Source organism: Rattus norvegicus, chromosome 4 (genome assembly GCF_036323735.1).
Source record: "Rattus norvegicus strain BN/NHsdMcwi chromosome 4, GRCr8, whole genome shotgun sequence".
Classification (NCBI taxonomy): Eukaryota; Metazoa; Chordata; class Mammalia; order Rodentia; family Muridae; genus Rattus; species Rattus norvegicus.
This window is the reverse complement of record NC_086022.1, coordinates 102463254-102481251: the sequence shown is the minus strand read 5'-3', so window position 1 is coordinate 102481251 and position 17998 is coordinate 102463254. Positions and strand designations below refer to the sequence as shown.

Here is a 17998-nt window from a genome sequence, read left to right as displayed (position 1 = left end):
TTATTGGTATGTTTTTATTGTTTAATCAAAGCATGTATATGTGGTGTCACTACACAAATTATGTTCATATTAATAGATATTATTAGTGCTATATGCAAACTTGGTAGGTCTATTGCACATAAATTAATCTCTGATATATCTCTGAGTGGAAAATCTATGGCTGCCTACTTCAGATTCACCCTCCTCATGACTTTTTCAAATCAATCATTTTAACCTATCCATTATCCTCTTCTTTCTGACAGCTCTCTTCTGTCCATAATCTTCAACCAATGAGTGGATGATTTCACCCAGTAAAATCTCTATTTCTGATATAATGCTTCTCTGCACATGTAAAACTTTTTCCATTCAACCTTTGATGGAAACTCACACTAAGTCAGGACACAGCTATAACTTCCATTGTATTCCTTCTATTTTTTCTTCTTTATATGCTTCTTTCATCACATATCTTAAATATTTCTGTCCAAAACTTAGACAGATGTACATGTCCTTTTAATATTTTGAAAGTATATGGTGCCCATAGCATGTGAAAATTTTGGATCCACTATACATTTAAGGACATGAATAATTATTTCTGAGAGGATACTCATGCACATAGAATAAAATAACGTGTGTTAAAATGGGGAAGAGGACAGGTGACATGATCTGAAGACTCACAAGTACATTGGATATAGGTATAATCCCAGATGAATCTAGAAAGTGTGCTCATATGTAAAGAGCAGAGAAAACCCATGCCATTGTGCCTGGGTTATTGAGTAGCTGGGTTAGCAGAAATAAGTAAAGTGAGATTGTGTGCCAGAAAAGATGGGTTATTTGTGTGAGATTCTGTCTTTATTCACAGACCACACCTTCCAGTATTGTTCTCTTACTCTTCTGGGATCACTGTGAACAAGAAGTTGCAAGGTGAGTTGTGGTGCTCAGTCCAAAGGGATACATCTGCAAAAGGTTTCCATACCCAAAGCCCAGGAAACATTGAGGGAAAGGAAATGGAAAGACTGATAGAGCCAGAGAATCAGGGAATTTTCTGTGTCGTTGTGTCTCCTAGTAACAACAGAAGCTACGTATAAAGTGTTGACAATATGAGTACTCAAATGTGAGTTGAGAAAGGAGGACACAATTGAATGTGACAAACAGAATGGGCCACTGCACATGATGCTTCACATCTACAAAAAAGTCACTATGGAGAAGTGAATAAAGCTGTCAGCAGAAGTGCTGCTCTTCCTCAGGGAAGAGCATACCAATGGATTATCCATGATGAAAAGTTCAGTCCTGAAAACATACACAGAAGTAATGTTCTATGGAGTCTAAAAGATATATTTAGGAATGTGCCTCTGTGTGTGTGTGTGTGTGTGTGTGTGTGTGTGTGTGTGTGTGTGTGTGTGGCAATGTAAGTTCATAGGAAAAATGGATGAAGAGGCCATGAATTTGAAAAGGAACAGGGACAAGTATGGGGGAGACTGGTAGTAAGGAAAGGGAAGAGAAAAATGTTCTAACTAAAATTTAGGCTCACAAATATAGAGAAAGGAAAATAAAACAGAAGAAGCTGTATGGCCACAATGACATCTACACCTAACATTGAAAGGACAATGGAACCAGCTATGTGCTGCCTAGAACAGTACGATATCTGAAAAACCTAGGTATGGAGGAAAACACATGGTAACTCTGAATAGACCATAATAGAAATCAAAATAATGTTTCACTCATAGACTATGGCCTTTGTTTGTTGTTCAAACAGTTGCACATTCTCTACATATAAACCTGTACTGTGTCTTATTTGGAGAAACAAGAGAACCACAGGTTTGTAATGAGTACTGACCTGATGAATCCTGCAGCTCTGCCTACCCTTTGCTGATTTGCATATATCCAAAACACTGACATGAAGACTTCTTCATAATCAGGTCACTCCCTGTGTTGGAGGAAGCCTCACACAGATCACATACAGACATGGGTGTGCCCACTCAGCTCTTGGTGTTGTTGCTGCTGTGGATTACAGGTAAGGAAAACAGCATTGAAAATTTATTCAGCTTCCTGTAATCAATGTTGATTTGCCTCTGTGAAAATCCTCTTGCAACAGAGTTAAACATGTGTGGATTTTTTTTCAATTTTCCATTATTAGATGCCATATGTGACATCCAGATGACACAGTCTCCAGCTTCCCTGTCTGCATCTCTGGGAGAAACTGTCTCCATCGAATGTCTAGCAAGTGAGGACATTTACAATAATTTAGCGTGGTACCAGCAGAAGCCAGGGAAATCTCCTCAGCTCCTGATCTATTATGCAAGTAGCTTGCAAGATGGGGTCCCATCACGGTTCAGTGGCAGTGGATCTGGCACACAGTATTCTCTCAAGATCAACAGCCTGGAATCTGAAGATGCTGCGACTTATTTCTGTCTACAGGATTCTGAGTATCCTCCCACAGTGATTCAAGCCATGACATAAACCATGCAGGGAAGCAGAAGTGAAAGTACAGGGTGCCCCAGCTGATCCTCATGATGTCTCCAGCTGCTCAGCTGCTGTGAGTGTTGTTCTTTGCTAGGGATAAAGGTCAATGAATATTTTTACAAAGGAGTCAGAGAAATTGTTTGGTGTCCTAAATCTTTGTTTTTCCCTATGTCTATTATGAAAAGAATGGAATGGTTTTCATTACTTATTAAAAACAAGGAAAATAAAAACACTAAAATTACCTATTTATGTGTAGGAGAATATTCACAGTTGTGGATTCATTTAACAATGAGAGAGGGGAGGGAGGGAGAGACCTTGAGTTATTTTGAAAGGAAAATTTATCTATTTATAGGATTAATATACTGAGGAAGAAGTCTGGGAAAATAGTTTAATGATTACGAACATTGACTGTTCTTCCAGGGGATCTGGATTCAATTCCCAACATTCACTTGACATCTAGCTTCTGATAATGCCAATTCAAAGATTCTTTTTAACCTACTCCTCCTGCCTTTGAGTGAAGGAATTTGTACCAGTGTTGAGGCAGGTAAGCAATTTGCATAGAGGCAAGGAAGAAAACCCCTTTCAAATTGATTTCTTATACCTGGACCAGATTTATGTAGTTTGATCTCATTAACTATATCCTAACAAATTTAAACACAGTATAGTTTAGGAAAATGTTTCCTGATGTAATACTACACACTAATGGAACACAACAAATAAGTGTTGTTACAGAGAAACTCAACCCAGGGTCCACGCTATTTCTTATATGAAGCTCAGTTTGAGAGATAGATTACTTGTACTATCTTAATATGTAGGAAGTGTCTGGCATGTTTACGGTCAGATAGTATAGATTTCATTTGTGGTATTAGCCACCTGGGTGTTAGAGTTTGAGAGAGATAACTTAAGGATCACATATAATTTCTATCCTATGTTTTCCTTCCTGGGAGATCTATGTTACCTAACTTTGTTTCTTCCTCTATGACTTGCTTCTCTGTACCTATGGCTCATACCTTAGTTATGAGATATTTAATGGCTTTCTCTGCTATTTCTGTGATTAGACATCATAGCCAAGGCAATGTACCTAAAAAGAATTGAATTGGGGAGTTCTTACTTCCAGAAGATTAGTCCAGGACTAGCATGGTGGGAATCATGGTAGCAGACAGTCAGGAATGGACCTTATGAAGTAGTTAATAACTTAAATCTTCTTCTACAAATAGGAGAAACAGAGAGCCAGAGAGATAACTGGGAGTGACAGCCATGAGATGAATATATTTACTTATGATTTTTGATAAGCAAAATACAAATAAGAACAAACCTTCTTTGTCTCTTCAAGTACTTCCAAATGACTGCAAGTGATTGCATTAAAGAATGGATTTTCTATTTCTCACAGGAGGAATGCAATTTTAAACATTGGTTTCAGGGATTTTCTGAAATGTCATAGTATATCCAATGGAGACTGGTTCATAGAATATTGATTAAATTGTTTTCAATGGGCATAAAAGAATTATTAAATGCTCAATCTATCACTGAGATATAACTTCTGCCCTTAGGAGTAAAAGCAGATATCAAATATATATATATTTATATATATATATATATATATATATTAAATGCTATGTCAGTAAAGCTCACAGAATTGGGTAAGTTATTGAATCGTTTTTTGATAGATGTTTAGGTCATGCACAGTACTGTCAGGGTCAGTAATACTGTAGAACAGTTGATATTTTATGACTAATTAGGTAAGGTAAGAAAATTAGTGAGAATTGGTATGAGACAATGACTGTAGAGAATAGCAAATTTTTGTCAAAAAACCACAGGTGAATTAAACATAAATCCAGGAATGTGCAGTATAGTATATTTGATTCCTTCTGGCTGGATAGGGAGCCAGAACAACAGCCAAGGAAAGGATATCATTCCAGAATGTTAATAGCAAGAAAGTGGTCTAAGTCACAAGAATTTGGAAAAACGGGAGAGATACAATTTAGGCAACCTCTGATTTTTTCCAATGAAATGAAGAAAAAAATTCTCCTTAGTTTTTTTTTTCTGCAGTTCAATTTCATACAAAAATTGCAGGGGTAGTACAAATAATATAATAGTCAACACGGAAAATAGCTTGTGATCTTCACCGCACTTCTGAGTCTGTGCTGTGGTAGATGACTCTGTCCTAAATGGGAGATTATCAAGGAAAGCACACACTGAGCCTGTACCTGGAGTTATACAATACACAATACTAGTCTAAGCCTCAAGTTTGAATACTTAATCTAGTAGAAAAGGAAGTATATCTCTATTATATTAAGGATAGTTGCAGATGATGGGACAGGTTGAGTTTTTGAGGTGAAGCTACTCCTCCACTCTTTGCATAATCCACAATTTTTCTTTTCTTTTATTTACTTATATTTATTAAAAATTTTTATTATTTATTTACTTATTTATTATTTATTTACTTAATATTTATTATTTACTTTTAAATTTTATTTATTTATTTTTTTTACACTCCAGATTTAATTCCCCTCCCAGTCTACCCTCTGACTGTTCCCCATCACTCCCAAATTCCTCACCCTATCAGACCTCTAAACTTGTCGGGGCTTTGAAAGTTAGGTGCATCTTCTCTGCTTGATCACAGACTAAGGAGTACTGTTCTGTATATGTGTTGGTGGCCTCAATATCAGCTGGTGTATGCTACCTCATTGGTGGTCCAGTGTCAGAGATCTTGGGGGCCCTATTAATTGAGGCTGCTAGTCCTCTTACAGTGTTGCCATCAACTTCTTCCAGCTTTTTCCTAATTCAACCACAGAGGTCAGCAGCACCTTCTATCCATTTGTTGGGTGCTAATATCTGTATCTGACTCTTTCAGCTGCTTATTCAGGGGTCATGATAGGTCCCTTTTGTGAGCATTCCATAGCCTCAGAAATAGTGTCAGACTTTTAGGCCTCCTTTTGAGCTGGATTCTGCATTGGGCCTGTTACTGGACCGTCTTTTCCTCAGGTTCTTCTCGATTTTCATCTTTGCAGTTCTTTCAGAGAGGAACAATTAGGGGTCAGAACTTTGTGGGATAGCAACCACATCCCTTACTTGATGCCCTCTCTTTGGGCTAGAGATGGGCTCTAAAAGATGCCTCTCCCCACTGTAGAAATTTCATCTAGCCCCCTTCCCACGTTTGAGTCCTGAGATTCTCTCATCTTCCAGGTCTTTGGTTCTTTCTGAAGGCTCCCACCAACCACCTACCTCCAGAGGTTGCCTGTTTCCATTTTTTTCTGCTTGCCCACAGAGCTTCAGTCCTTTTATCCCACTCAGTACCAAATCGTTTTCCTCTCTTCTGAAACCCTGTCACTTTACCCACGCAGCTCCTACCCTTCCTCCCCTTTAGTGATTGTTTTCTTGGCCCTCCCAAGTGGGATTCAGGCATTGAATCACTTGGACCCTTCAGCTTCTTGAACTTTGAGTTCTGTGGGCTGTATCTTGGTTATTCTGGGTTTTCATTTTGGCTAATATATAATTATTAGTGAGTACATACCTTGCATGTCCTTTGGGGTTTGGGGTTTGGGTTCCCTCACTCAAGATGATATTTTCTAGTTTCATCCATTTGCCTGCAAAACTCAGGGTGTCCTTGTTCTTAAAACTGAGTAGTATTCCATTGTGTAAATGATCCACATTTTCTATATCCATTCTTCTATCTGGGTTGTTTTCAATTTCTGCCTATCACAAACAAGGTTACGAAAATAGTGGAAAACATGCCCCTGTAGCCTGCTTGGGCATCCTTTGGGTATATTCCCAAGAGTAGTATTGCTGGGCCTTCAGGTAGATCAATTTCCAATTTTCTAAGAAACCTCCAGATTGATTTCAAGAGTAGTTGTACCACTTTGTAATCCCACCAGCAATGGAGAAATGTTGCTCTTTCCCTTCATCTTTGCCAAGATGTGCTGTCATTTGAGGCTGTGATTTTAACCAGTCTGATTGGTGCAATGTGGAATCTCAGGATCATTTTGATTTGTATTTCTTTGTTCACTAAGGTCTTTGAACATTTCCTTGGGTGCTTCTCAGCCATTTTAGATTCTTCAGTTGTGAATTTTCTGTTTACTTCTATACCCCACTTTGATTGAATTCTTTTTTTTTTAATTTGGTGCTCAGCTTCTTGAGTTCTTTATATATTTTGGATATTAGTCCTCTATTGAATGTGGGGTTAATGAAGAATTTTTCCCCAATCTGTAGGTTGCCGATTTATCTTGTTGACAATGTCTTTTGCCTTACAGAAGCTTTCCAGTTTCATGAGGTACCGTTTATCAATTATTGATCTTAAGAGTGTGAGCCATTGGAGTTCAGTTTAGGAAATTTCCCCCTGTGCCAATAAAGTTCAAAGCTCTTTTCGACTTTCTCTCCTATTACATTCAGTCTATCCGTATTTATGTTGAGGTCCTTGATCCTCTCAGATTTTGAGCTTTGTGTATGGTGAAAAATATTGGTCTATTTTCATTTTTCATCATGTAAAGAGCCAATTAGAACATTACAATTTATTGAAGATTCTTTCTTTTTGTCATTGTATCTTTTTGGCTTCTTCATCAAAGATCAAGTGTGCTTACGTGTGTAGTTTTAATTCTGGGTCTTCAATTCTATTCCATTTATCAATGTGTCTATCTGTGTACCAACTCCATGCAGTTTTTATCACTATTGTTCTGTATTATAGCTTGAGGTCAGGAATGGTGATTCCCACAGAAGTTCTTATATTGTTAAGGGTTGTTTTTATTATTCTGGGTTTTTTGTTTCTGTGTTTTTCTTTTTTCTTTTTTTTTTTGGCTTTTTGCTTTTCCAGATGAATTTAAGAATTGACTTTCCATCTAGTTGAAGAATTCGGTTGGAATGTTGATGAGATTTGCATTGAATATATAGATTGCCTTTGGTAGGATGGCCATATTTAGTATGTTTCTTCTGCCAATCCAAGAGCCTGGTAGACATCTCCATTGTCTGAGTTCTTTGATTTTCCTTTTGAGAAGCGTGAAGTTATTGTGAAACAGATCTTTCACTTATTTAATTATAGTTATCCCAAAATTTTTATTATTATTTGTGGCTACTGTAAAGGTATTGTTTCCTATTTTATTCCTCAGCCTGTTAATCATTTGTATAAAGGAAGGCTACTGATTTGACTTAATTTTATATCCAGCCACATTGCAGAAGTTGTTTGTCAGCTGGAGAGGTTCTATGGTAGAATTTTTGGGGTCTCTATATACTATCATATCATCTGCAAATAGTGATACATTTATTTCTTCTTTGCCAATTTGAATCCCCTAGATTTATTTGTTGTCTTATTGTTCTAGCTAGAACTTCAAATACTATATTGAATAGACATGGGGAGAGTGGGTATCCTTGTTTTGTCCCCGATTTTAGTGAGATTGCTCCAAATATCTCTTCATTTAATTGGATATTGGCTGTTTAATTGGATATTGCAGTAAATTGAGTTTCTTATGTTTACATATGGGCCTTGAATACCTGATATTCCAATATTTTTAACATGAAAAGGTGTTTTATTTTGTCAAATGTTTTTATTCATCTAAGGAGATGATCATGTGATTTTTTCTTTTGCATTTATTTATATGGTGAATTAAGTTAAAGGATTTTCATATATAGAAACAAACTTGTATCCATGGAATGAAGCCTACTTAATCCTGGGGAATGGTGGTTTTGATGTGTTATTGGATCCAGTTTTCAAGGATTTTATTAATTTTGCTTCAATATTCATAAGTCAAATTGGTCAGAAGTTCTATTTTTTGATAAGGTCCTTGTGTGGTTTAGATATCAGAAATTTTGTGGCTTCATAGAATGAATTGGGTAATGTTACTTCTGTTTGTATTTTATGGAATAGTTTGAAGAATATTGGTATTAGGTCTTCTTTGAAAGTCGGGTGGAATTCTGTGTTAAATTGAATTGGCCCTGGCCTTTTTTGGTTGGGGAATTTTAATGACTTCTATTTTCTTATAGGATTTGGGCCTGTTTAGATAGTTTACCTGCTCTTTATTTATCCAATGTATCCAATATACCCTCCACATTGCATCGAATGTGAATTGATCATATATTTATAGATGTAGGAACACCCCCCTGAAACAATCATGGTAAATTTATCATAGACAACAATCTTAGAGAATATTGTCTCTCCCTCCCTTGTAAGCCATCAACTATCAAAAACTCATCAGCTAGTGGGGCAGGCTCAGGAGTCCCTCCCACTTCATGCTCCATTGCTCATGGGTTTAATCTCACTCAGATCTTACAGAGGCAGCCACAAAATGCTCTTACTTTATGAAAGCAGTAGTCTTATCAGGTCTAGAAGACTGTTTTGCTCTTTCTTTCTCACATTTATCTCTTATAGTCCACAAACTTTTGTGATCTATAGAAACTTCATTTGATTGTTTAAAAACCTATTTTAAAAATTTGTAGTCTGTTGCTAATATCACCTTTTCCAGAAAAGACATGAGTTCATCTGTGTGGCCTAGGGCTCTAATAACAATGGGTCTCAGTCTCAGCTCTGCATGTCCTATTATTTGCCTCAGGGAAAAATGGGAATAGGAAAAATATTTCCCAGGCTTTCCTTCTTTAGGAGGACTCCGGAGAGTGCTCAGGGCTTTTCTTCCTACTACTCATGAGCCTGAGGGATATATCTTTGATAAAAACAGATCTTTAACAAACAACAAATTCCTTGGAAAATCATAATGTGCAAATACCCATATATGTCGAACAAATTCTGTTTTTCTATTGGAATTTTCATGTATACTAAATTTAAAATTAACACAGTGTTCTAATTCAGTTTTTAGCTATGACAGTTTTTTATACTGACAAGAGAATCAACATCAACTTCAGAACTAGTCCCATGAGAAACCAGGTTTCTTTGTTAAACATAGATGCCATGTCACTGTTGGCATATCCTCTCCCCTAGGGACAGACAAGGCACCCAGTTAGGGGAACAGCATCCACAGACATGCAACAGAGTCAGGGAGATGGATAAGAGAGGAAAGGTTGTAATTGTTCTTGTTTACATCTTCAAAGACACCACTTCCATCTTTGCTATGTTCACATCTTCCAGGGAATGTGACTTTGATGCCAAAGCTTCATACTCAAGGTAATTGATTGATAAGGCCATCTTTCCATTTCCTAATTTCCTTTCTTGTCCCAACTTTATAATAAACCATTTTCTATGTGTTTACATAGCCAATAATATCAGGATCAGAAAGATCATACAGAATTGCTACACAATAAAGACCTGATCTGTCAGCATTTTTCAGCAAAGAGAAAAACACAGCCTGAGGAAGAACAGAGCCAAAATACCTGTAGAGAAATGTGATCTATAGTGGAGTCATAGCCAATTTTCTGGAGCTTTTTTGTATCCTATATTTATCAAGCCTCAAGATAGTTATGATTATAATACAGGTAAGGAAAGAAAATAGGTGAGCAAGCTGAAAATCCCCTTGCCCTGAGCTAAGTACACACACACACACACACACACACACACACACACACACACACACACACAAACCTTTAGGGATACATTAGCAACCTAGAACTCTCCCATAAATACAGTTGCTATCGTCCTTGCTATCAGCAACAGAAATAAGATCATCTCCTTAGAATCCTCTTCGTAGCATCTTATTTGTAATCAAACACATTCTAGAATGCATGTTAAAATTGAGATCAACAGGCAGAAACAGCCTATAGTGGTTTAGAGGACAATGACAAATTATATCCTCTAAGTGAAGTCTGTATAGGCATTCCCAAATTAACTCTCTCTTGACAATGTATAATTAGACATGAATAAGTTGAACAAAGATGAATTATGGAAATGGATGTCCATAGTAATACTCTCAGTGAAAACAGGGAGCCACCCCATTAAACCCCTAGTACCAATTTCCCCTTTTTGAATAATAATAATAAAACAAATCACTGAAGAATAATCAGGGCCCTAGAATACCCTTTCACATGACATGAATTAAAATCTGCCAGTGTATTCCATTCACTTTAAATAAGGCTTTTGTGCTAATTTATAAATTTTATGAACTTTTTTCATTGCTTTTTATTTTTCATTCAAAATAGACTTTTCATACAATGTCTTTTCTGTTGTGTTAGTTTTTAATAAATCCTGTTGCAGGGTTCCTTTCAGCTTTAGACAATTTATGTTCCCAGATACACAAACACCTTTTATATTTTAATGTGCTTTAAGTAGCACAATGGCTGAGTAACCGTGTAAACTTAATGTTATTAGAATCTGCCTCCCACCAATAACTCTAGGTTTCTCCTTACTAATTTTTGTGTACAATCTTGGCTTCTCTTGAACTAACTGAGCAGGCCTTTGGGTTGAGTTCTCTTTGCCCCTGTGAATGACAGCTCTGCTTCTCCCTACCTACAGCATGTTATTGACCCTTCCACAGTGGCCTCCTCTTCTCTCACTTTCCTTTCTCTCCTTCTGATCCCATGTTCAGAAAGCGTAATTCATGAATACTTCTCTTCTACTTATGTAATGACTGCTCACACTTTTTGTTTCTCAATTAGAATTAACTAAGGGTGGGTTCCCAAAAGCTATGTGAAAACCCTCTCTTTCAAATAGATTTGAGAACTCAAGAGTATAAGCAGCTACATTTTTTCTTCTCCCAAACACTTTGAGATCCTCCCCACCTCTCATAGCATCCAAATCCACACCCTTTCTGAGCAGAGACCCCTTTAAAATTTGTCTTCCGTTTCCATGGGAAACTATATTCTTCTTCCCATATGAACCATCCCTGTTTATTGAGAATCAAATAATTAGTGAGGACTGAAGAAATTGTTCAGAGAGTAGAGTGATTAAAATGTTTACTTTCTGAAGTTTTTTTAGAAATGTGTGTATATATATCTGAAAATACTCAGAAACTGAATAAATTTCTAATGATATGTATGAAGACAAAATTTCTATAAATAGTGCCAAACTTAAAGCAATTAGTGATGTGTTTAAAAAGATAAATGGAGGATATGTCCGAGGTTTTGGTGTGTGTGTGTGTTTGTGTGCTGTATACAAATGAATAAGTACATATAAAAACAATAGTAAAAGTGGTTATGAATTTGAAAGAGAACAGGAATGAATTTTGGGGGGGAACTTGCAGTAAGCAAAGGTTAGGGAAACATATTGTAATTAAAATTCAAGTTCACAGCAAACATAGGGGAAAAAATCCAGAGGAAGTTATATGGTCACAATAAAGTCTACAACCAACGTTTCAAGAACAATGGAACCTGTTAGGTACTCCCTAGGACAATATAATATCAAACAAAAAAAAAAACCAAAAAAACTCTGGCATGGAGAATAAAACACACTCAAACCCTACAAAGAATATAAATCATAGACAGAAATCAAAATCAAGTGTCATATAATAATGCAATTTGATGAATTAATGGTTTTATAAAATACTTGATTTGATCTAAATAATTTTAGGAAGAAAGTTTAAGGTTATGGTTTTAGTTGTTTTATTAGAAAAACATTTTATTAGAATCAAGGACAGAATGTGCCCCTACTCACATAACAGCAAGTAAAGGGTGCATAATAAGGAATACACTTAAATTTCATAAATTAAGAAGAGATATAAGATTGGGACATATTTGTGATCAAGAAAATACCATTCATTTTAAGTCATATACAAGGATGAGGCCACAGGTAGTCACCAAAATAAGGTCATATAAAACCCTTGCTTTGAAATTATAGTGAGCTTATACAAAGGAACACTGCTTTGAATTTACTATCAACATCCTTCTATAACTCTTTTTGTGTAACATTTTATCTGTTAGATAATTTTATACAGGACTTTTGTCTTAGAATGTATAAACAGGCTGAGGGATCAGGTCTATTAATCAAATATGTATACCTGTAAATATGTAAATACATATATATGTGCCTGAATGTATGTATATCCAGATAAGTGCAAATATACATATATGTACACTTGTGAAATCAATGAAACAGGTGGGGCTGGGCATACCTGAATGTGTGAATGTGTGTGTGTTTGTGTATGTGTGTGTGTGTGTGTATGTGTGTGTGTGTGTATTTGTGTGAGTGTGTATGCATGACTTTCTCTTCATCTTTTTTTTTTCTGGTCTGTGAAGAGTTAAGTTTAATTGTACAGAGCCCATATAATTATGTTTCTTTACCTAATCACTTACTCATATCAGTAGGAATCAATTGCCAGAATCTAAAAGTTCTGGCACACAGAATAGTAAGAGTTTTAATGGCTAGAGGTCATTGGTTTCCTGTTCTGTGTATTTGTGCCCCACTTTAACACTTGAATATCTGGGTGAGACCCTGGCACTGGGTGATCAATATATCTCAGTTTTGAGATCCAGATTCTGCATTTCCTTATAAATTATGAATTCCTGTACTATTGTGCCTGGGCTTGTACTCTGTTTCACAAGAAAAATGTCAAAGTAATAGAGCAATGAGGAGGGTAGCTTACAATTAATAGTTTTGGCATGATCTGATGAAAGGAGCTTGGGAACTTTTTGAAGTTCTGGGGTTGGGTTATTATGAACAAGCTGTGTTTTTAGATGGGAGACTAGACATAAATATATGCACTGAAACTATTGTTAGGCACACAAGCATGCTTTCATAGAACAAATGACATTGATGATGGTTTTTCTATTTTTAACTTAGAAATTGGTTTTCATGCAATATATTTTGATCACAGTTTCTCTTTATGTAACTACTCTCAGATTTTTAGTGTTTCTATATTCTCTCAACTCATATTTTTTCTTTTGCTGTCTCTTTGAAAACCAAAAAGAGAAAAAGAAAAAAATACAACAATGAGCAACAAAGGATAAAAGAAATTAAAATGAACATGAATGCACAAAATACCCACAAACCACTAGAATAGAAACCATAATATAAAGATAAAACACCAGTAGAACAAAACACCTAGAAGGAACTTTAGCTTTTCAAGTATTTACTCACACTGTAGTTAAGCAAATTATTATCGATGATGTCTTCTAATTTTTAATTGAAAAAATTAATTTTCATACAATATATCCTGATCATGGATTTTCCTTGAAAACTTTTTCCAGGTCCCTCTCAACTCCTAACTCACTAAACTCTATGTTCTTTATTTATGTCTTTCTTTCTTTCTTTCGAAAGAAAACAGGCAAACAAAAGAATGAAAAAAGTAACAATATATACTCAGACACAAATACACACGCACAAACACAGACACACAGACAAACACACACACACACACACACAAAGAATAAAAACACTAGAATAAAAGACGTAACAGTCAGGCAAAAGACCATTAAGGGAAACATGCCTAAGCAAAGGAATATGAGACAACAAATAAAATGGGAAAACTCCTGTTAATGATCACATGTGTGGGCAAATCGTTTACTTCTTGACGTTTCCTAATAATCTAGATATGGTGTCTAGATCTTCCATTTGCCTTAGACACAATAATATATGCCTGGCCTTAGTTGCCAATACTGCACTGCATTATCCTCTTGTCCCGCATGAGCTTCTCTCATTGAGCTGCTCTATAGAAAACCATGTAGCGAAATAATATGCTATAGCTCATCATTATTCCAGAAGTCTACAACAGCATTTACAAAAAATGAACCTCATTAGAAATTTCATTAGGAATCTTCTTTCCTTGAACAGTGAGGTATTCCCAAATAACCCTATTAAAATTGGGGTTCAGAGCTAAACAAGGAATTCACAGCTGAGGAATGACGAATGGTTCAGATACACCTAAAGAAATGTTCAACATAAGGGAAATGCAAATCAAAACAACGCTGAGATTTCACCTCACACCACTGAGAATGGCTAAGATCAAAAACTCAGGTGACAGCAGATGCTGGCGAGGATGTGGAGAAACAGGAATTCTACTCCATTGTTGGTGGCACTGCAGACTGGTACAACCATTCAGGAAATCAATCTGGAGGTTCCTCAGAAAATTGGACATTGAACTACCTGAGGATCCAGCTATACCTCTCTTGGGCATATACCCAAAAGATGCCCCAACATATAACAAAGACACGTGCTCCACTATGTTCAGAGCAGCCTTATTTATAATAACCAGAAGCCCTTCAACAGAGGAATGGATACAGAAAATGTGGTACATCTACAAGATGGAATACTACTCTGCTATCAAAAAAAATGACTTTATGAAATTCATAGCAAATGGATGGAACTGGAAAATATCATCCTGAGTGAGGTAACCCAATCACAGAAAAACACACATGGTATGTACTCATTGATAAGCCGATATTAGCACAAATGCTTGAATTACCCTAGATACACAGAACACATGAAACTCAAGACGGATGACCAAAATCCGAATTCTTCATTCCTTCTTTAAAAGGGGGAAAAGAATACCCTTGGGAGGTAATAGGGAGGAAAAGTGTAGAACAGAGGCAGAAGGAACAACCATTCAGAGCCTGCCCCACATGTGACCCATACATATACAGCCACCAAACTAGATAAGATGGATGAAACAATGAAGTGCCAGCTGACAGGAACTGGATGTAGATCTCTCCTGAGAGACACAGCCAGAACACAGCAAATAATAGGCAAATGCCAGCAGCAAACCACTGAAATTAGAATGGGACCCCTGTTGAAGGAATCAGAGAAAGGACTGAACGAGTTTGAAGGGGATCGAGACCCCATATGAACAACAGAGCTTCGATGAACTAAGCCATTACCCAAAGACTATACATGGAATGACCCTGGGTTCCAACCTGAGAGTGAAAGACTAGAAAACAACTTTCCAAGCAAATGTTCGGAAGAAGCAAGCTGGAGTAGCCATTCTAATATCACATAAAATCAATTTTCAACTAAAAGTCATCAAAAAAGATAAGGAAGGACACTTCATATTCATCAAAGGAAAAATCCACCAAGATGAACTCTCAATCCTAAATATCTATGCTCCAAATACAAGGGCACTTACATACGTAAAAGAAACCTTACTAAAGCTCAAAACACACATTGCACCTCACACAATAATAGTAGAAGATTTCAACACCCCACTCTCATCAATGGACAGGTCATGGAAACAGAAATTAAACAGAGACATAGACAGACTAAGAAAATCATGAACCAAATGGACTTAACAGATATTTATAGAACATTCTCTCCTAAAGCAAAAGGATATACATTCTTCTCAGCACCTCATGGTACTTTCTCCAAAATTGACCATATAATTGGTAACAAACAGGCCTTAACAGATACAGAAAGATAGACCTGATCCCATGTGTAATATCAGACCATCAAGGTCTAAAGCTGGTCTTCAATAAAAATAATGGAAGAATGCCCACATATACATGGAAGTTGAACAATGCTCTACTCAACGATAACCTGGTCAAGGAAGAAATAAAGAAAGAAATTAAAGACTTCTTAGAATTTAATGAAAATGAAGGTACAACATACCCAAACTTATGGGACACAATGAAAGTTGTACTAAGAGGAAAACGCATAGCTCTGAATGCCTCCAGAAAGAAATAGGAGAGAGCATATGTCACCAGCTTGACACCACACCTAAAAGCTCTAGAGCAAAAAGAAGTGAATACACCCAGGAGAAGTAGAAGGCAGGAAATAATCAAACTCAGAGCAGAAATCAACCAAGTAGAAACAAAAAGGACCATAGAAAGAATCAACAGAACCGAAAGTTGATTCTTTGAGAAAATCAACAAGATAGATAAACACTTAGCCAGACTAACAAGAGGACACAGTGAGTTTGTCCAAATTAACAAAATCAGAAATGAAAAGGGAGACATAACTACAGAATCAGAGGAAATTCAAAAAATGATCAGATTTTACTACAAAAGCCTATATTCAACAAAACTTGAAAATCTGCAGGAAATGGACAATTTCCTAGACAGATACCAGGTACCGAGGTTAAATCAGGAACAGATAAACCATTTAAACAACCCATAACTCCTAACGAAATAGAAGCAATCATTAAAGGTCTCCCAATGAAAAAGAGCCCAGGTCCAGACGGGTTAGTGCAGGATTCTATTAGTCTTTCATAGAAGACCTCATACCAATACTATCCAAACTATTCCAAACAATTGAAACAGATGGAGTACTACGGAATTTGTTCTATGAAGCCACAATTACTCTGATACCTAAACTACACAAAGACCCAACAAAGAAAGATAACTTCAGACCAATTTCCCTTATGAATATCGACGCAAAAATACTCAATAAAATTCTGGCAAACTGAATCCAAGAGCACATCAAAACAATAATCCACCATGATCAAGTAGGCTTCATCCCAGGCATGCAGGGATGGTTTAATTTACAGAAAACCATCAACATGGTCCATTACGTAAACAAACTGAAAGAACAAAACCACATGATCATTTAATTAGACGCTGAGACAGCATTTGACAAAATTCAACACCCCTCATGATAAAAGTCATGGAAAGAATAGGAATTCAAGGCCCATACAAAAACGTAGTAAAAGCCATATACAGTAAACCAGTCGCTAACATTAAACTAAATGGAGAGACACTTGAAGCAATCCTACTAAAATCAGGGACTAGACAAGGCTGCCCACTCTCTCCCTACTTATTCAATATAGTTCTTGCAGTTCTAGCCAGAGCAATCAGACAACAAAAGGAGGTCAAGGGGATACAGATCGGAAAAGAAGAAGTCAAAATATCACTATTTGCAGATGATATGATAGTATATTTAAGTGATCCCAAAAGTTCCACCAGAGAACTACTAAAGCTGATAAACAACTTCAGCAAAGTGGCTGGGTATAAAATTAACTCAAATAAATCAGTTGCCTTCCTCTATACAAAAGAGAAACAAGCCGAGAAAGAAATTAGGGAAACGACACCCTTCATAATAGACCCAAATAATATAAAGTACCTCGGTGTGACTTTAACCAAGGAAGTAAAAGATCTGTACAATAAGAACTTCAAGACACTGAAGAAGGAAATTGAAGAAGACCTCAGAAGATGGAAAGATCTCCCATGCTCATGGATTGGCAGGATTAATATAGTAAAAACGGCCATTTTACCAAAAGCGATCTACAGATTCAATGCAATCCCCATCAAAATACCAATCCAATTCTTCAAAGAGTTAGACAGAACAATTTGCAAATTCATCTGGAATAACAAAAAACCCAGGATAGCTAAAGCTATCCTCAACAATAAAAGGACTTCAGGGGGAATCACTATCCCTGAACTCAAGCAGTATTACAGAGCAATAGTGATAAAAACTGCATGGTATTGGTACAGAGACAGACAGATAGACCAATGGAATAGAATTGAAGACCCAGAAATGAACCCACACACATATGGTCACTTGATTTTTGACAAAGGAGCCAAAACCATCCAATGGAAAAAAGATAGCATTTTCAGCAAATGGTGCTGGTTCAACTGGAGGGCAACATGTAGAAGAATGCAGATCGATCCATGCTTATCACCCTGTACAAAGCTTAAGTCCAAGTGGATCAAGGACCTCCACATCAAAGCAGACACACTCAAACTAATAGAAGAAAAACTAGGGAAGCATCTGGAACACATGGGCACTGGAAAAAATTTCCTGAACAAAACACCAATGGCTTACGCTCTA

At 36.5% G+C, this 17998-nt stretch overlaps 1 gene segment (V, D, J or C); it reads left to right on the top strand.

Moving 5' to 3' along the window:
- Positions 1 to 1911: 1911 nt before the first annotated feature.
- On the top strand, positions 1912 to 2680 carry LOC502815 (immunoglobulin kappa chain variable 12-41-like). The segment is given in 2 exon segments: positions 1912 to 1990; positions 2114 to 2680. Coding segments are annotated over 2 exon segments (372 nt in total).
- Positions 2681 to 17998: the final 15318 nt, after the last annotated feature.